Source organism: Cyprinodon tularosa, unplaced genomic scaffold (assembly GCF_016077235.1).
Source record: "Cyprinodon tularosa strain WSP-4 unplaced genomic scaffold, ASM1607723v1 ctg70, whole genome shotgun sequence".
Classification (NCBI taxonomy): Eukaryota; Metazoa; Chordata; class Actinopteri; order Cyprinodontiformes; family Cyprinodontidae; genus Cyprinodon; species Cyprinodon tularosa.
In genome coordinates, this window is record NW_024039452.1 from 2,550,609 (window position 1) to 2,571,873 (window position 21,265).

A 21,265-nucleotide genomic window follows, 5' to 3' on the forward strand; every position below is an offset into this window, starting at 1 on the left:
TTATGATAGCCCAGGTTGCTCTAATAGTGGCTTTTAGCTCTTCTGAATTGTTGGGTCTGGTGTATTGCATCTTCTTCTTCACAATACCCCATAGATTTTCTATGGGGTTAAGGTCAGGAGAGTTTGCTGGCCAATTAAGAACAGGGATACCATGGTCCTTCAACCAGGTACTGGTAGCTTTGGCACTGTGTGCAGGTGCCAAGTCCTGTTGGAAAATGAAATCTGCATCTCCAAAAAGTTGGTCAGCTGCAGGAAGCATGAAGTGCTCTAAAACTTCCTGGTATGTGGCTGCGTTGACCCTGGACCTCAGAAAACACAATGGACCAACACCAGCAGATGACATGGCACCCCAAACCATCACTGACTGTGGAAACTTTACACTGGACTTCAAGCAACGTGGATGAAGTGCCTCTCTTCTTTTCCTCCAGACTCTGGGACCTTGATTTCCAAAGGAAATGCAAAATTTACTTTCATCAGAGAACATGACTTTGGACCACTCACCAGCAGTCCAGTCCTGTTTCTCTTTAGCCCAGGCAAGACGCTTCTGACGCTGTCTGTGGTTCAAGAGTGGCTTGACACAAGGAATGCGACAGCAGAAACCCATGTCTTTCATACGTCTGTGTGTGGTGGTTCTTGAAGCACTCACTCCAGCTGCAGTCCACTCTTTGTGAATCTCCCCCACATTTTTGAAGGGGTTTTGTTTCACAATCCTCTCCAGGGTGCGGTTATCTCTCTTGCTTGTACACTTTTTTCGACCACATCTTTTCCTTCCCTTCGCCTCTCTATTAATGTGCTTGGACACTGAGCTCTGTGAACAGCCAGCCTCTTTAGCGATGACCTTTTGTGTCTTGCCCTCCTTGTGCAAGGTGTCGATGGTCGTCTTTTGGACAACTGTCAAGTCAGCAGTCTTCCCCATGATTGTGTAGCCTATAGAACTAGACTGAAAGACCATTTAAAGGCTTTTGCAGGTGGTTTGAGTTAATTAGCTGATTAGAGTGTGGCACCAGGGGCCATCAATTTTGAACCTTTTCACAATATTCTAATTTTCTGATATGATGAATTTGAGATTTTCATTTGTTGTCATTTGTAATCATCAAAATTAAACAAAATAAACATCTGAAATATATGAGTTTGTATGTAATGTATGAATATAATATACAAGTTTCACTTTTTAAATGGAATTACTGAAATCAATCTACTTTTTCATGATATTCTAATTTTATGACCAGCACCTGTATTTTGATAAGGCTGGAGCCATGGATAGCTTGTCATCTGCAAACATTTATGATGTAACAATGTGATGATCTGGCAGACAGAGGATATGGAGTGGCGGCTTAGTGGTTAGGGCTTAGGCCTTGGAATCCATAGGTTGTGAGCTCGAAACCCCTCCTCCCTGTCCACCGCACAGTGGCAGCCCACTGCTCTCCAAAGGGGATGGGTTAAATGTGGAGAGTTAATTTACCCATTGTGAGAACAATTTATTCATTATTATTTTTATAAAATGCTTTAACTTTAACTGTGATTTTGGGCCACTTCAGATGTGAGCCCGGTTGGTAAGCACTGCCTTCTGTAACCCTAAGAAACTTCTTTGGTCTGAGTAAGATCCCAATTTCTGTCAAAATCTGTTGTCATTTCTCATGGTTATTTAATACATTATGAAGTGTCATTTAAGGGATTTTCCTGGGTGATCTCTTCTCAGGAAAAGAACCGGGGAGAGAAGCTTTCCTTAACAAATTTCTGTCTTGTTCTAAAAAATCTGGGGTAGAAAACAACATTTAATGACTGGAATTTCCACTTTCTAAGCCTAATTAGCAGACTGCTCTCTCTGTTACTATTTAAGAAGACTCGATGTCACCAAAAATATGGATACCTCCAAACCCATTTATTGAGTCATCTTATCTGGTATGCCAGGTCCAACATTATGAAGAGTCAACTACAAAAAAGTGCTGTGAATGCAGAACATTTCATGTTTAAATTTAAACACTAGCACATAGTCTGACTTCCTTGCCCACACAGTAAAGTCTATTCCTGCTGTTGAGACGAGCTACACCTCTTTGATTATTGTTTGGACAGAAAGAAAGAGCTTGCCTCTCTTTGTTTTGCTCCACCAACTCTGCCTACATAAGAGAGAGTGCTACTCATAGCCGCACAGTAAGCCTCCACATTCAAACCATTTGTCGGAAGAGAGTTCTCTTCCTACAGAACAAATTACTCCTGCTATGTTTTTCTTTTTTTTTTTTTTATGTGCATCTGTCACCAAAAAGTGACTCTTTAAGAATCTGCATGTGTTCTTTCCATGAATAAAATGTGTCCTGGTGTTCTGTTTGTGTTTCTCCAGAATGCAGATGACCTGTTGGTAGCCTCAGCAGAGTGTCCAAGTGATGATGAGGATTTGGAGGAGTGCGAGCCTGGAAATGGTGAGTCGGCTTGGGAAGTTCTGTCTCTATTGTTTTCTCTAAAGTAACCCGAACAAAGGAAAAAAAGTTCTCTCCACTTGCAAATGACACTTATCTAATCCCCCTGTATGCACCTCTGATTCCTCAAAACAGGTTACTTCTTTATTTTCTTATTTTTTGTCCTTTTGGGTGTTTAGAACAGCAGGTATTCAGCCGAATTTGTGCTTCTCCAATTTTTCAGCCTTGTGGTAATTTCTAACATTTACCCAGCTGTTGCGCCGATCTCCTGCATTTCCTTTAACAAGGACGAACATTTTCAACACGGAAGCACAGTTTGTTGTGTGCAGCATACAGCTGAGCCACTGTGTCTGAACAGCAGGTCAAGTAATGTTCTGACACCCCAACAGGAGGGGGAAGTAAAAGGCCATGTGTTTTACTCCCTGCCTTTATGCTTTGCAGCTCCATTGTACATGAAAACTGCCAAGGACCATGTTCACACAAAGAATCAGCATGCCTTAAACTACTCCCACTGCTACCATTAGGGCTTGGTAGCTGCAAGGGTCAGGAGGTGGAATGCATTTTTTCTATTTTATGAACAAATCTAGACCGAGAATTTTTTTTTTCATTAGTACAGTCGGTAAAACAAACTGTGCTTAGATGCAACATATGTGCTGGACACACTGTTATGGTGCAAGTGTGCGAAAACTAAATTTAATTTGAATTAAATAAATTTTTTTTTAAATCCAGAGAGTGAAAATGAACAATACCTCTCTGACTATAAACCACAACATGTAAACACAAACCAAACTGAAGCAGTGGCAGGAAATAAATGGTTTACATTGGAAATGTAGCCCTTTAATCTCACTTTAAGGCTAAATGCTGACCATTTTCACTTCTTCACATAAAAATACCTGCAACTATTTTACTTTTCGTGTAAACACATTCCTATCCAGTTAAAGGCAATAGACCTAATTTTATGAAAGACTTCTGACTGAAAAAAAAAAAAAAGTTTGAAAATAAAGAAGATGGCAGAATTGCACAGTCGGTTGATTTTTTTTTACCCCGCAGTGCTTTCTAGAATATACTGGGAATAAGGATTATGGCTATGTTGTGCTGTAAATAGCAGGAGATTACAGAACATATCAGTATGCTTGTGTGAAGAGAAACTGATCTGAAGCTGTGTTCAGGAACTGGAGAGCAACACTCTCCTGCGGTTTTCTCTGTAGGTGGTTAGGACCGAAATAGAGCCGCGGTTCCCCCTCTTATCGAAAGCAGAAATGAGAGTATTTCAGCGGATTCTATGCCCAACCTTAATCTCCTGTGGGGAAATGCAACTCTCTTTTTCCCACACACACACTTACCACACAGAGAGATAGTGGCAGACATGCTCACCTCTTCAGACAGACACTTCCCTCTCTCACTCTGTGGGTGTAAAGTTTTCTCCCTACCGACCCTCCTGAGAAATAAACACGCTTGCTTGCACGTATGCACACTTGCTTTGTATCGCGCCTCCCAGATGCTGAAACGCTTCCAGCATGGCAAGCCAGCCAGGTTGGATAAGCCTCTGTGAAAGCTGTGGACAAGAGCAGGAGAATCAACATTGTCCTCAACACATGTCCCCTACCATCCCTCCATCACTGCTCCACAAATACAGCCTTCCAGAGATAGGACTAACTCCCAGTGTAAACAATTATATGTGAGAAGGAGTGGGGGAATTATTGAGCTGCCTTTAGTAAGGACAAAAATGTTAAGCCCAGCACTGGAGTTTCTATTAAGCTGTGTCTGATATGACGGCTGGGAATTCATCAGGATCAATACAAATACTTTCTGCTTCCGGAGTGCTCTTTGTGCTTTACAGATGGGTCTTCCTGAAGCTGCTGTATTAAGGTTCGGTACTTAGCAAACATATTCATTCCTCTTGAAATCTTTCACATTTTGACATTTTAGAAAACAAAGCGAAGGGATTTTATTTCTGGATAAAGGAGCATGGATATAGATAAATATCCATCTATGGGGCTGGTGCTTTTCTCCTGAACAGGTCACCAGTCTGTCATAAGGCAACACAGAGACACTCAGTCATGCACACACAAACTCACACCTGAGATCAATTTAGAGATGCAACTTAACCAAAACTCTGGACTCTGGGAGGAAACCAGAGTACCCAGAGAGAAGTCACACATGCATTAAGAGACCATGCAAACGATTCAAACTCAGGATCTTCTTGCGGCACGGTAACGGCACTACAAATTACGCCACCATGCAGAAAACAAAATAATTTGCCATCCATGTCTAATTTTCTATTGGCTATGCTATTATGGGCCATTTTGGAGTCCATCACATAAAAATACCTCACTATAGGGTGTTAGTAATAGTACATATTGATTTTCATACTGTAACTATGGTGGAGGATAATCATGGCTGCAACCTAAAGTCTTGTGGCATTTGCACATTCACAAACACATGAGAATCTATCTTGTTCCACTCCAGCCTCAGGTGTCCCTGGCCTACCCACAATGAGTTAGCCCGTGACAGTGCAGTATTATAGTTTATATATAGCGATGATAAGCAAGGAGTCGCAACCCCAACAACCAAACCAAAATAAACATGGCAGCACGGAAAGACATAGCTGCTGCTGCTATCACATCTGTTTTCTCGGAATTCATTATTTTCATCTCTAAAGTTGGAACGGCAATACAGTAGCATAATCATGTAATTTTTGTGGTTTTGGCAAAGACCAAGGTAGATGGTTGGGCAGCGGGTGCTGCTTCGTTCATTTAGCTCAGAAGCTTCTGCTGAAAACAGATTCGATCGGAGCAGTGGCGGATTGATCATATCTTGAACTAAACCGGAGTGCTACAATACATAGCCATATGGCTTGCAGGGTTAGTTGATATAGCAAGCCATGATATAATTCTTTTTAAGGAGTAATACTTGCAAAACACAGAGCTTGCAACTATGTTTGCAAGTGAGTCCGCAGTCTCTGATGCAATTTCTTTGAACCATATATCTAACTAGATTAACCTGCACGATTGGATATGCATGTGCTAGAGCAGAGGTCACGGATTAGCGGACCGCAGTCCGGATCCGGACCCACCAGCTCGCTAATCCGGACCCAACCTGATTTCAAACATTTGTAAATTACTGTATGTTGTCTGACGGCAGTGTCTAATTTCACTTGCGGCACTTCTCCTGTTTGTACAGTAAAGCCCTCTGGGACCAGGATGCATGTGATGCCAATTAGCCAATGAGCTGTGTCAGTCAGGGCTGTTGCCGCTAGCTACTTTTAGACACAGCAGGCAAAGAAGAAGGAAAGAAGAAGAAGATGAGAAAAAGTGAAAGAAAGTGTGGACTGCTGGAAGAACTGTGGTCAACTGGTGAAAGAAAAGTGAAATGGCATGCTCAAAGATGACCCTGCACATTCTGAGTATGTTTGGCTCAACCTGCTGCTATGAAGCAGGATTCTCCACCATGAACAGAATCAAAAATACATATCCAGGCTCAAAATGAGCAGCTTGATATAGGCTTCAGAATGGCTTTGTCTCCATTCAAACCCAGGTTTAAATCCTTGCAGGGCAGCCTGAAGCGCACTTCTGTCATTAAGCCATAAAAAGGAAAGAAAGAAAATAAATGGTCAGTTCAGGTGACCAATATGTGAATCTGTAACGTACAGGAAACTGGACCCAGGAAACAACTCAGACAGGTCAGTGGAATGCAACGGATTTTATTTATCACTGTGTGGCACAGGGAGCGTGCAGGCGGCTCTTAGTCAGGAAATCCCGTGCTACTGGGTCTTAGAGTGGGCGGTTGGCTCCATGTTGGGTCCCGGGCAGGAGTCCATAAGAGGAAGGGGCTTGTGGAAGCAGTGGCCGTTGAGTGGTGGATGGTTTGCTTAGGACTGAGGCCAATGAGCTCCAGAGAAAGTCCGTTTACTGATTCCAGTGATCGGGTCCGAGCAAAGGTACAGAGGGGCAATCCAGAAGATAGGTCCAGGTCCGATCCAGGATCCGTTAACTGGCAGTTTCAGAGAAGCAGAAGGGTTAGGCAGACTCGGTTACTCACTGACTGAGTGGGGTTCTGGCTCACAGGCAGGCAATCCAAGGCAGAACTGATGCAGGGGTCCAGAGGCAGATCTGGTTTGGATTCAGGGCAGGCAGACAGGATCAGATAAGGGATCAGGCAGGCTCGGTGAAAAAAGGCAGAAAACAGGTCAGGCAACAGGTAGGCAGGCAAAAGATTGAAATGCTGGAAGGTACTCAACGGTTGGTTTGAGACGATCTGGCACTGGGAACAGATCCAAAAGAGGTATATATGGAGGTGTAACCAATTAGTGATAACAGCAGGCAGGGTGGAGTGAGCAGGTGTTAAAATGTATTTTTATTTAAAAAGTCAGTGTATAACATGGATGCATAAAAACCTAATTTTATTTGAGTGTTAAATTCTGTTTGAAGTAACAGATTATAATTAAAAATGTCTCCAGACCTTTACTGGTTGTTGATTTTCTTTATTCTTAATTGGTGACCCCTGTCCTAGAGTACACCTGGAATCCCGAGATCACGCAATAACAGAAAACTTTATAAACAAAGTCAGTCTGTGATGAAACAAAAATGCACTTGCTGTTTAATTACGCTCAGGTAAGATCAATATTTCAAGTTCCTGACCAGAAATGGCATAATGTTTCCATAATGATTTGATCATTTTGGTTCGTATTTACCCCAAATACAGATGGGTTCTATTTTGAACACAAATGGTTGAACTCTTGGGTAGAGAACTTGTCCAAGTAGTTCTTGGATTAAAGTGTTTTGTTGTGCTGATTTATGACATCCATTTTAAAATGCTGCATAAGTCCAAACAAAGAAGATCTACAGTATAATCAACCTTTGTCGGACCATCAGAGTTGCAGTCATGAGTGGTCTGCATAGCACCATTTACTACAATGTGTTCCAATTGCTACGGATCATATGTCCAGATTTCTTTTACCAGACTATACTGAAACAAATCATGTGTTTTGGGAGTTTAATTAGTTGTCAACCAAAAATGACTAGAAAGTGTAAGTTCTCAGTCATCCAGTTCATGGCAACAGCAAAGCATGCTTAAACTGGAGGCAACCAGACTTGTAACACCTATCCAGGACTCTTTGTCAATTTTGCTGTGAGCTGACAGAATTGAAAAAGACTACTGGATAGGTGTTGAAACTTCTTCAGCTCAGCAAAAGTTTGGTTGCCTCCAATCTAAGCCTGTTTTATAGTTGACAATTACTTCAATTTGATATGGGTCTCTAATGGTAGCCTGAGGACAAATAACTGACTTGGTGACAAATAGGTGACTTTGGCTCTTTTAGGCTCATTGAAGACCAGATTCTGGACTATTTGTAGAAGCAGAAGACAAGGCAGGATATCACCAAATACTGCACTAGAGGCTGGGTGGCATATACGGTTAGGAATGGCCTTATTGAAAGGAAAAGAGTTTGTTGAGATTCTTATCACGTTGTGTTGCACTCAAGAAAGAACGGGGAAAAAGGAGGGGGGAGTGAAACACAGACCAGTGAGAGCTTATGAGAGAGAGAAAGGGAACAGGATAAAAAAAAGAGCATGCGGAGTAGAATTCCCAAGAACAAATCCTGCATTCCCACCAGGCTAATTAAACTTTGACTGTAAGCAAAATTTAACTACACCAACCAATTAGAGCTTTGGTTTGAATCTGCCCTCGGTGGTAATGAGCCTATGTCAGAGGAGCAAGAAGACCAATGGGAAGAACTCTGTTATAAAAAAAAGTAAAATACAGCTGTAATGCAGCACACATTTAGAAAAGGTCTATTCAGCCAACAACTTTTGCTCATTAAGTCTTTAATACCATCTGCATATTTCACTTTATGCCTGTGCTCTACCTAAGCATGACCTTTTCACTTGCCAGCCTCAAGCTACTTATCAGTCCTAAGATGTTGTAGGTGCTATATCAGTTTAACTCCGACAAAATCAGAGCTTTGAGGGGGCTCCTCAATAATTCATCAGATGACATGCCATAGAGACAACCTGCAAATGCTCTTTTTAGGTCGAGGGGTGAGTGTACGAGATAAGGTTGATAAATGAGAGCTGACCCAGGACGCTGAGCCCTCAAGTCCAGTGTGATCCTGCTCAATGAGTTCTCCTGTCAGTTATTTCTTACTGCGATACTTCATTGATCTCCCTTGGATAGTAAATTGCCTTAGGTTTTTATATGCAGGTTTCCCAAGTTAGCTGTATGGCAATGTACATCGCCAAGCAGATAAACCCTGAATAGCAAAGTTCATAAATGTGCCTCCTTCACAGACATTAAATCCAAACCCTGATGCAGCTGCACAGGATATATTTGGAGACAGTCTTTCAATTTCTCTGTTTTCTCATAAAACAATGAAAAAATCAGATTATTGTACAGTAGCAGCCATTCAAAATGCGGAATGGCAGCCCACTTCCCTGCAACTCCCAGCAGAATCCCTTGCAACGTCCAGCCACTGGAGTGACCCCCTCCTACTCCTCTGACTCCTCCCTTTAACTAAATTAAAGGGTCTGACCAGGAGATGACGCTTCTCTTAAGATCTTAATGTCCATAAATCACAACAGAAAGAATATTTAGTACAAAGATTGACGTTTAAAAATGAACTGAATGACTAATACTGTAGCAGAAAAACACCTCTAACAATATGTCACAGTAGAGATGTGTGATTGAAATGATACAAGTTGCCTGATTTTCTTAATTTAATTTTGATTTGGACATGTTTTCCAGATTTATCCTGCTGGGGAACTTTGCTCTGCATCGTCAGAGAACCAAAGCCAGTTGCCACTAAAAAAACAGTCTGTGCTTTACTTTTTAAAATAAATTCCTCTATATCATCAAAAAAACAAATTAAGGCTATATCAAATGATATCAAATGTCTCCTTGTGGTGTATTTATAAGTCACAAGGAACATCAGTTGCAAGGTTCAGACATATTAATGGGACACCTTTAAAAAAGGGAAGCAATGTCTAATCAATTTAAGTGACAAGGTCACAGTGCTAATATGTTTGTAGCCAATTTAGCCTGTCTATTCCTGTAATGGAGTGCTGCAGAGGAATACTTCATTCATTTTATATCTGAGTTTCCTATTATTTCTATTAATTTGAAAATGGATTTCATTCATTTTCTTTCCAGGGTGAAGTTATCACCAAGTTATCGGTTATCCCCACTAAATATTATAGCTGGATATATTTTTATCCTTCCTAACACATATGGAGTACCTATTGAAAACACTGGTTTTAGATGTTAACGTTGAAGTATCGATAGTGCTCTGCTCAAAATTTGATTTTTGTAATTATTTTATCTATTTAGGCCCGAGCAGCAAAGCGCTGCGCTTCTTATTATTTTTTTTCTTTTCTCACTTTGAACACATTTTACTGGGACTTCGCATTTTAGAATACTCACAAAAAGTTGGCAGTAAAAATAGCCGATCTATAATCGAATCCAAAATGGCCGCCCCCAAATTAGACCACAGCGCCCCCTAACGTGAGTTGGGGGAAACTGTAAGTCACAGAGATTTGAAATTTGGCACAAAGGTAGATTTCCTGAAATTATGAAAAAAAGTCTCTTGGAGGTATGCCCTAAAACCCACAGGAAGTCGGCCATTTTGGGTCAAAGTGCGATATTTGGCCATTTTTCATTTTAGCTCATGTCGAACTTTAATTGTATTTCTTTTCATTTTATTTTATACTTTAAAATGCAAAAAGTTTCCACATAACTGCCTGTCTGATGGGTCAATCAGAACACACTAGCCAACATTACTTGGTACTTAAGTAGCCATCTTAAAAAGTACTTTTTTAATCTTACTGGACTAATTTGTTCGATTACTACTTTCTACTTTTACTTGAGTAAAACCTTTTGGTACGCTAAGGACCGCTGAGCAAACATAATCATATGTTCCAGGGTCAGAATGGAGTTTTAAACCTAATCTGCATAATTTAAAGTGTAACTCATCCTGTATGAAAACAGCTCCACCCATGGGTGATTCTAGACAGGGGCCAACGGGGGCCAGTGCCCCTGTGGATCATGTCCTGGCTCAAGTTATGGCTTTTTCTACTGAAGTAATAATAATCAAAGAAGTTCTAATGATGATATGTGCTGGAACAGACATGGTTACTGATAGCACTTCTGGATACATTTCATTTTTTTCTTTACAAATTTTGTTTTACTAATTACTTAAAAAAAAAATAAGGGGATAGCTTGAGTGGTATTGAGATAGGATCCCAGTTTCCATCTGCAAATTTATTTATTTTTTTTCAAAAAAAATATTGCTCTAATTTTTACAGCTGAATTTAACAGTTTTTCTTGCGTTCTAATTCAAATTTAGAGAAAACAGTCATTTTAACATAAATTAAGTCAAAAATATGTAAAATTCCTAATTTTGTGAATTTATTAATCTAATAAGAAATATAATTTTTATTAAATCTAATGGAATTGAAATTTCACTTCATGCAGCTTTCTTAATATATTTGAATCCCTTGTTTTTTTTATTTCATGCTTTTCTGTGCTCCCATGAAATCACGCTGCCCCCCCTGGCCCCCTGGTACATTTGGTCTAGATCCGCCACTGGCTCCACCTCTTGACAAGTTTTGAAAAATCAACTTCAATACGGTACCTTTTTTTGTACTTCACTCGGGAAGTATTAGAGGGACTATAATCTGCATCACATTTTAAAAAATGGAGCCAACCTCTCAAGCGCCACCTAACATCCTCACACTCTATGTGTAATGCTGTTTTTTATCGGCAAAGATCCTATTGTGTCACAATAATGCACTTAGGTACCAAAACATAGTACCCTTTGGTTTTACATGAGTAGATAGTTGATAGTAGCAATGGAAATTGGTCGGTTAGAATAAAAGGGCAGAATTCGATACCCATCCCTTGTCACGGTTATGGCTGAACTAAAACAGCTTGAGACTAAATATTACCAAACTAAAATAAAAAATATCTTATTAAAAACTTTGGGAGGATGCAATTGGTTAAAAAAAAAAAATTTTGTAAACCATCCATCCATCTATTATCTGACACGCTTGTCCCGAGGGGTGCTGGTGACTATCTCCAGCAGTCAATTGGCAAGAGGCGGGGTACACCCTGTACAGGTTGCCAGTCCATCGCAGGGCAACACAGAAACACACAGGACAAACAACCATTCACACACACACACCTAACGACAATTTAGAGAAGCCAATTGACCTAACAGTCATGTTTTTGGACTGTGGGAGGAAGCCGGAGTACCCAGAGAAAACCCACACATGCTCAGGGAGAACATGCAAACTCCATGCAGAAAGACCCTGAACCAGGAATTGAACCCAGAACCTTCTTGCTGCAAGGCAGCAGTGCTACCCCCTGCGCCACTGAGCAGCCCAATTTTGTAAACCTCAAACTAAAAAAGATAACATTTCAAAAAAACATTTAAAATTTTAAAATCTTGATTTCCGTCCAAAATTTCAGAGCTGCTGGATTTCCGTGACAATTAAATACATCGGCTCCATCAGGTAGATTCTAATAAAATTTGACATAATAATAGTTTGAAAAATAAAACCTGACAGTAACAGAAAACTTAATCTTGAAACCTTTTTTTGAATGAGAATTATTTTTAAGCTTAATTTCAGGATATTTTTTTTCATTTCCATTTCCAAAACATTTTCTTTGCTACAACAAAAATGGAACAAAATTAATTCCCTAAATAGGCCAGAGAAGAGCTTCATTTAAAGCCAAGGATGGTACCGAACTGGGATGTTGTGATGTCTTCTAATCAGGCTGAGATTTTCTTGTCTGACATGTTTTTTACTGTAAAATAGAAAATCCAGACAGATTTATAGAGGCAATCCAAAGAGTGAAACACCCTCAGGGCTGGGAAAGTGGTGAATTTCCCTCTAGCAAATATCTAACCCCCTGCAAAATATTATATAAAGTTGCAACATTATCTGTGTCTTTTTTTTTATCATAATAAATCCCTTTTTCCATAAGCGACGACAGTGAATGCACCATTTGAAAACAGCTTATGGAACTCCTGTGCTGCACAGGCGATGCACCCATAATTGCTCCTATTCTAGTATGATTCCACAGCAAGCAACTATCAGCTCGGGAAAGCTGCTGGATTTTGCATCTGTAGCCTAATCAAAGCTTAGTTAAGAATGCTGCAACTAACTCCAAACAGCCGCTTCTGGTTGATATATTTCAAATGAATGCATGAAAACTGTTGTTATCTGCAGCATCAATGTTTGCTATAGAATGGCATTAATGCATCTCTTATTTTTGTGGGGAGCAGGTGATTCATGCTGGACGTTCATTGGAGCAGCATGCGAGTAAAGATAAAAACGTCTCATCATGTGGCCTAAACATGGATCCACCGCCTCAGCAGCTTAAATGAATGGCAGGCAGGATATCTGAGTTTCTTTCAGTTTTAGGCTGAATCCAGCAGTCTCTGGAAATGGGATGCATATTTTTTAGCTCAGTTTTCATCAGAACTGCTGTCAGGAAATCTCTTTTTACACGCATTCTCTAAATAAATCATCTCTTCTTTCATTCCCGATCGCTATAAAACGATTACACCTCTCAGCGTGGTTCTTGGCAGCTCTCAGAGGGAGCAGGTGAAACACATGTCAAACCAAGGTCAACTCTCACCTTCCCATCACAAGCAGCAGGTGAATCAGAGATGCATACGGGGACCAAAAAAGGTGCAGAGCCAATAGAAGTTGTTGATTAGACAAAAATAGTGTTTCATCAGGCTCAAGGCAAACCACAGGAAATGAAAAGATGGTTGACTTGATAACTGTCTGGCACACTTTGTGGATGAGGGGTGAGATTCATAATTTTTTCCAGTAGCCCTTGCCTATCAGCTGACGAAATGAGGCCCTGAGGCTTTGGCTTCACGGCAGACTGAAGTACAGCAGAGCGATGCGACGGATTTGATGGAACAATTACTTTCTTTTCAATTCAATTCAGTTTATATCTATAGCGCCAATTCACAACACATGTCATCTCAAGGCACTTTACAGTTCAGCAGATCATACAGTCAAATTGATTGAAAGTTTTCTGTCTTAGGAAAACCAGTTGATTGCATCGACTCATTGATTAAATGGCAATCCCTCAGACTAAGCATGATTAGCGACAGTGGAGAGGAAAAACACCCTTTTAACAGGAAGAAACCTCCAGCAGAACCAGGCCTACTGGGCTTCAAAAAGACAGAAGCAGAAACCTGTAGAATATAAACATTGCATAACAGTCTATATAATGTCCACATGCTGCTTTCCTTTGGTTCATATAAGCCAGGAATAAGATCCCAGATAGGAGAGGATTACATTGTTGGTAAAGCCAGAAAAGGTCATCCTTCTGCAGCGAAAGCAGGACAAGGAAAGTAGAAGTATTACTGTGAATTAAAGCAGCTGAAGCAAGCTTGAAGCTAAAGTTGCACTTGCAGCACATCTGCCACAAATGGCAGCGTAAATAGAGCTGAGCTAGTATCTCATCACCCTCCATCACACACGCGTTCAGTATCCCCGAGATCCTTTTTTTTTCCTTACTGTTTTTTTTTTTTTTTTTTAAACCCACACGTCTAAAAAGACCACCTGAATGTCGCCTCTCTTTGCACCTCAAACATGCCACAACGCTCTGCTGTCCTCCAGTCGCCACAGTGTAACGTACCCCTCACACACAGAGACAAAAAGAAGTAGTATCGCCATGGAAACTAGACTTTTACAGCAAGAGAAAGAAAGAACTCAGAAGGTTCTAGATTTACAGGGTCCTTCTCCTTTACAGCTCTCATGTTTTTTTCATGTCTGTTCTCTCTGAAATGTATTTTTACCTTGCTGTTATGTTTCTGTAGTCATGGTATCTCAACTGCATTAGTTTTCTTACACAGTTTGATGTAATTTGATTTAAATGTTCTCCTTGTGTTATTTAAACTGATTTCTGGGGGTTTGTAAGTTGATGAGTTGTCAAAGAGACACTCAGAAGATCCTGAAATCCCAAAACCTTTCTGCTGGTGAAGATTCTCATCCAGGTCATAGTCATTTTAAAAAAGTTAAAAAACAATCCACTGGACTCTGTTTCCATGTTTGAAGATGCTTCGCTTCCTATCCAGGAAGCTTTTTCAATTAAAAATGTCAGAGAAGAAGCCAAACAGACCCCATTCCGATAGCCTCGTGAGACCATCCTGATCTCGCGAGCTTTCAAGATCAGTCTGGCTACTTTCCGTTAAAGAAAATTTGGAGCCGTTCACCAAACGAACGTCCAATCAGCGTTGGCTTTGAGGCGGGTTGAGGTGTGACGCAACGAGAAGCGCGTCAGTTCAGTCTAAAGAACATGGCGGCTTCAACCGATGAAACTAGGGTTAGCGTGGCTATCGAGCAAGTTTTATCGGAATTACAGAGTATTTCTTCATGTTTTTGCTCTTCTCCCGACTGATTTCGGCAAGAGTTTGATCTATCAATTGGCTTGTTCCTGGCTTTTGGTTGTGTTTTCGTCGTCGCTCTGTTAGTACGTCATATGCTTCGTTGATCTGATTGCTTTATTTGGCCCGTCTATCACCAACATAGGCCAATCCGCTAACCAGTATTTTCGCCCCTTCCCAAAATTACTTCAATGGAAGGTTACCAGATGGATATACGGAGCAAATCCATCTAGCAGAGTCAGGTTAGCATTCCGAAGGGTAGGACCCGTTTGTCCGTTTCAATTTGCATGTTTTCTAAAACAGTATAAACTTACTGTATAAGAGACTCGAACTCAACGCTGTTTCTGACATTTTGAATTGAAAAAGCTTCCTGGATGTGAAGCGAAGCGTCTTCAAACTTGGAAACAAAGTCCAGTGGATTGTTTTTTAACTTTTTTGGAATGACCCAAAACTTTTCCCTCACTCGTGCCTCCCTTCAACCCTGAGCTGCCGTTTCCGACTCCTCCATCGTGGAGTTACGCTTATTAACCTCATCAATCAAACAGAGAGCCTGAGCCATGATTTTATGCTGTTGATGTTGGCATTATCTTTGGTCATGTTTTGCTCTTACCTTCCCTTTTCTCTCCCCCCAAAGATGTGATGTAATTTATTCCCCTCTGCCATGTTTTCTAACTGTGTCGTGCTCTGTGACCCTTACATATTTGCTAAACTGACCAGATAGAGAAAAAAAGGCCTGTATTCATGTTCTGATCCCCCATATGCATAACAGTTATTCTGACTCTGAAGGATTCTCTTTGGATGTGAAACAGTTTATTCTTTTTTTATAATAACTATTTTGCCCCCATCAATCTTTCTTTTGTTGTTTATTTGTGATTGTGGGCAGATAAATGACAGGAACTCAGCAAAGTTTGGCTTATTAAGAGTATTTTTTTTTCCTAACAGCTGGTGGTTGCTTTAGAGGAATGTCACTGCCCCTTGTTTTGTTCTGATGTTTTGATGTGAGGAGGGTTTGAAGGATTTCTTAACACTCTTATGGAAAAGTTCTCATACCTCTTGAACTTTTTTCACATTTTTGCATGATAAAAACATAAATCTAAAAGTATTTTATCTATTTCGTTATACCTAAGTATAAATTAGAGATGTGCCAATATAAAAAGCAGGGCCAATATATATAACTGATTTTTTTTTATGTTTTATTTTGAAAGGATATTACATTAAAATATTTTTTCCCAATTATTTAGAGAGAAAAAATAAACAATATGCAATTATATACTGTAAAAAAAAACTTAAAATATTTACCAGGATTTTTTATTAATCAGTATGTTGTGTGATGAGCAGATTGGTTTAAAATATATGCTTTGCAAATAATCCAGTAATAAAAGCATAATTATCTATTAACCCCAAACCATTTTTTCCCCTTTATGCCCTTCTTTTACATTCTCCATTTATCAAAAATGATCAAAAATCCTAAAATTAGTTGATAATTTGGGTTGAAATTGGTTGTCATCGGTGGATTTATTGTCATACAGCTGATGACTTCTGACTGTCACTGGACCCAACAAACACCCGTACCCTACCCTTCCTGAAGCAAGAATATGGAAAGGAACATCAGGGATTTTTTACAGTATTAAAATTGGTGTTAATTATAAGATAATTTATACCTATTATTGGCCTGATTTTACTTATCAGACCAAAACTAAAATCCTGATAGGCCGATACAGGTGTTAATTCAGATGACATAGCTTATCTCTCATAAAAATCTATAGATGATGGAAAAACTTAAACCGTTTTTCACTTTTTCCAAATAAAAATCTGACATTTTTTTATGTTTATTTGTTTTGTATCCTCTTTTGTAGCTGTTGTACCTCTATATGAATTAAAAAAGAACCAACAAAGCAAAACAAACATGGGAACAAAAAGCTTCCAGTAGATTTATTTGTATGTGTTAAATATGCAACAGTCGGCATCAGTGAAAGAAATGCAAATCTCGCTTAATACAGGCAGTACAATGGAAAGCAATGGAAAAAAGTGGTTGTTATAAAGCAATATTTTAGGCTTTATAGAGGGGCTGTTTAATTCTGCTGTAAAATACAACTAATCCAGACAAATTTAGGAAAATTAATGACTCTATAAAACAAGGGCTATAATGGACAGGTTTAGATCAAAGCTTAATTATGTACCACAGTGGCCCAGTCAAAGTCCAGACCTAACTGAAACTCTATCCATACATTCATATATTTTTCTGTCAGCTCACAGAGATCGAGCTCTGTTGCATAGTAGAATGGGAAACCATTTCATTCTGCAGATTTGCAAAGGCGACATTTACCAAAAGAGCTGCAGCTGTAATTTAATATTACCTCAGGGGGACAGCAAATCATTGTAAAGGTTTTCATATTTGTGCTTGAAGAAAAAAAAAAATCAGTGCAAGAATTATACACTTCTTTTTGTCACATAAAAGCCCAATAATTTAGATTTATGTTTTTTTATTGCAATGTGGGAAAAGTTCAAAGTGCATGAAAACTTCAGCAAGGCAATATATACTTTACTCTCTGCAACCTATATTTTTGAAGTGAGCTTTTGAAAATTAAGGGTAAAAAAAACCTTAATCCTCCTTTTTAAAAGCCACAGAAACCACCACGCTGAGAAGGAGGGGGGGAGAAATAGAAAAAGTTTTTTATATATATATAGAATTATATTTGGGACTAGAATAAAGATTTCAGTAAAAAGAGACAATCAAGAGGATATGCCTTTGCATTGTAATGAAGCTTTACACAAGAGAGAAGTAAAGGAAGTAAAGGGGGGAAGTTGTTTATCACTATCCGAGAACAATCTTACACAGCTTTCTTTTTGTAATTTTTTTTTTTCATGCAAAAATCATGCGGCCAATTTGTTGATGTAAGTGACCTGAACCTCGTGGTTTGCTATCTTATTTAACCACTCACAGCAGAAACACCTGAGTGCTAGAGTAGGTAAGAATAGAACGTTAGCATTTTAGGACAGGATTTGTAGTTCAACAAATGTTCCATTTCTTAGTATTGTTTATAGTTTACTGATATATTTTGTTAGTGACACAACACATAGAATAGAGAGGCAGATCAGGATATATTACGTTCTTGTATTTTGTACAGCACACTGCAGTTCAGATGTAGTCAGTACAATGTCTTCATAAATAGACAAGAACAGACAGACATAACAAGCTGATGTATTGATTAATGCTGGTTTTCCTGTTTTCATTTGATCTGTTCTTTTGAACTTAAATTGGTCTCTCTAAGGTAGTCTCTAACGCTCTGTTCCTTCGTTTTCTGTTTCTTGTCCTAGGAGGTGAATTAGTCTTGCCCATTATAACGGTGGACTCCCTAGACCCCCCCTCTATTGCCACACGTTACCCAGTAATTCCCTCGCCCCCCACTACCTACCGTCCTTTCCTCACCCTACTTGAAACCACCAAAGAGTCCGTCCCCGTGTCCAACGGCCGCCCCCCCTGCCCTTTGGACCAAGAGGATTGCGAGGAGACCATAGAGGTTTCGGGTTCGGGGGAGATGACAGAGACAGATGATGAAGACTATTACAAAAACTCCCCTCTGGTCACTGATAGGACTGTCCTCCCCCCTCCCCCGGCAGTCGATAGTGGGGTCCTTAACCCCCGAGACCGTCACTTCTCTCGCTACCCCCCCATTTCCCAACACCCATCGCTTTCCTCTACCCCCACTGCCAACCCCGACCAGCTCGGACCTCGTGTCAAACCGGCTGCTGGCGGCAGCAGCAGTAGTAGCAACAATATCCCTGCAGGCAAAATGAACACCCGGGACCAGGTGCTGCTGCCGCCGGCCCACCCCTCCTCAGATCCAGGCCACCGCAGAATCCCGGGAATAACATACCCGCCAAATTTCCCCCATGTTCCCACTCCAGATCCCACATCTCCAGAGAGAGGCCTCCCCGGCGCCGTAGAGGTGCAGCAGTCCAGCAGCACCACAGGAATGGTGGTAGGCATTGTAGCCGCAGCGGCGCTCTGCATTCTCATCCTGCTCTACGCCATGTACAAGTACCGCAACCGAGACGAGGGCTCCTACCAGGTGGACCAGAGTCGCAACTACATCAGCAACTCGGCCACGCAGAGCAACGGCACCCTGGTGAAGGAAAAACAGCCCGCCACTGCCAAGACTGTCACCAAGAACAAGAAGAACAAAGACAAGGAGTACTATGTGTGAGGAAGCACCACCGTCACACGCAAGGACAGACAGCGGGTGCATGTAGATATGGAAAGAGACGGGAGAAAGACTGAGAGAGAGGGAGAGACATCTAAAACACCAATTGGGTGAGTCAACAAAAAAAATCAGTATTGTGAATTCAAGTTAACGGCCAAACACAGCGGACAGCATCGCACAGAAGCATTCTTCTCATTTTTTAGACCTTAGAAATTAAATTAAAGCAGAATTATCTACACCCAAATTTGAATTATTCTAGAGAAGGTGCCAACAACAAACACAAAGGAAATGCTGGAGATTGTAGGATTTTTTAGCATTTTAAAAGGTAATAAGTCTTCAGCACTTGTAACAAGCATTACCAAAAGTATTTGCTCAATCTTTATCTTTAGCCATTTGAGAAAATGGGTCTTGAACCGAAAAAGTATATGTGAACACTGAAATAGAGCATAAATTAGCAACTAGCAAGCATTTCCCCTAATTTACCACCACCTTGCAGAAATACTTCAGCAGTACCTCGCCTGGGCGTCAACAAGCATCTCTGATCTCAGTGGCGGATCTCTCTCTCTCTATCTCTGATTGGCTAATTCTCTCTTTGTCTCTGCTTGTCTACGTTGCCCTGCTGCTGATGCAACGCGAACTCTGCCATGTTTCAAGCATGTAGTATTCATTTACGAAAAAGAGATCAACAGTTTTTCTTTTTGTGGAGTTAAAAAAAAAAAAAAACGAAAAAAAATAATGACTGATGAACATACCGTTAAACGTAGCAACTGTGTGAGACACCATCAAGCTCCAACATACGGATGCTAACGTGTACGTTTAGCCGCCAAAAACTCAAGGCCAAAGCCACTTGGTCCATCTTCGTTCCAGCAGATATATGTTGTGTGTTTTCGGGACGCCAAGGTGCCCCAAAGTGGGCCAGCAAAGAAACTGTCTTGTTCTTACAGTTACTAATCACAGGAAAAAAACTCCAGCAAACCAGATGAACTGTGTTCTATATATAATTATAAATATATGTATAGACAATGCAGAAACTTATGGACCTATAGCGTGAGCGGGTCTATAAGAAAGTTTGCTGACAGAGCACAAGTAAGATGGAAGGACTTTGGGATTTTTTCCAACAACAACCCATTCCCTAATCTTAACAACCCCGTCCCTTTCACGAACACTATAGCTGATGAAATGCCTCACCGCAAACTTCAGCTACTATCCTTTTTTTTCATCATTTCAGAATAAATGAAAGACATTTTAAGGTAATTCCGATTACTTTTTTTGCTGGAGTTCCAACGTGGAGAGGTCTATTGCAGCAGAAAATATAACAAGACCGCTTTTTGCCCTTCTCCCGCCTGCCTGACTGGACTGATGGCAGCCAAAAGGGCAATACTAACTTTGTGGAAGGAGCGTCCACAAGAACGGCTAGTCCCTGGAAGACGTACAAATGAACTTTAGTATTCCAATTTTCAACTCTATTAAAAAAAGATAAATCAATCGAACCATGAAAAGAAAATTCCTTAAACAAGTTCGTGAAATGTCTAAATATTTGACTCTCATTCCATTACTGAGGCAGACATGTGTTTTCCCTATTATCATTCCTGTTTGGAGAAAAAAAAAGACAATGGTTCTGGGATACTGAAATTTCTATGTATTTTCTTTTGGTAACTAAACAAATGTGATTTGGGTAATAATACATCATTTCCGATTCCCTGGGGTAAAATAAGATCCTCTTTTTTTCCGTTTCTGTCATCCTTTGTGTTTTCCTTCTTCCTTTGTTGTGTCCTGCATCTATTCCTTCTTCAACAAATTGTCCATCTGTCAATCTTTTTTTTATTTGGCAGGTTCCATTGATTTCCCCCCGTCATGTTTGTCTGGATTTTCTCCTCCTTCTCTATTCCAAACAGGCTCCTCCCAGTATCTACCTGTTCTTTCTAAATGTTATTGTAAAGTGTTCCAGTGAGATGACTCTAAATATGTGTACATTAACAGAGGGAATACACTTGGTTATATACTTCTTACTCTGTGTCATGTGTTCTTTATGCTGCTTTTTGACTCAAATTTCTTCTGGAGGTTTTGATCTTTATTATTTTAGTATGAAGTCAGAATTCTGCCTGTAGGGCACACAGCTAATAAATTCTCATATGACTAGTTTTATTCAATAGGCATATATGTAAAATATTCTCCATGCAATTTATTTATTTTTTATGCAAATGGTTCAATGCTCCCCCAATATGTCACAACGATGAGTT

The 21,265-nt window shown here is 40.1% G+C and overlaps 1 protein-coding gene across 8 annotated transcripts in view; it reads left to right on the forward strand.

The window, feature by feature from the left end:
* The window catches only part of nrxn2b (neurexin 2b), a 1,247,190-nt gene extending 1,226,156 nt beyond the window's left edge, over positions 1-21,034 (forward strand). For 6 of the 8 annotated variants that reach the window (XM_038268482.1, XM_038268480.1, XM_038268478.1 and 3 more), the window contains 2 exons: positions 2,339-2,417; positions 18,139-21,034. In XM_038268482.1, the coding sequence (XP_038124410.1) occupies positions 2,339-2,417; positions 18,139-19,028 (969 nt within the window). In that variant the 3' untranslated portion in view covers positions 19,029-21,034. The remainder of the gene's footprint in view (positions 1-2,338; positions 2,418-18,138) is intronic. The other 2 variants (XM_038268483.1, XM_038268476.1) reach the window with 2 other exon arrangements.
* The last annotated feature ends 231 nt before the right edge of the window (positions 21,035-21,265 follow it).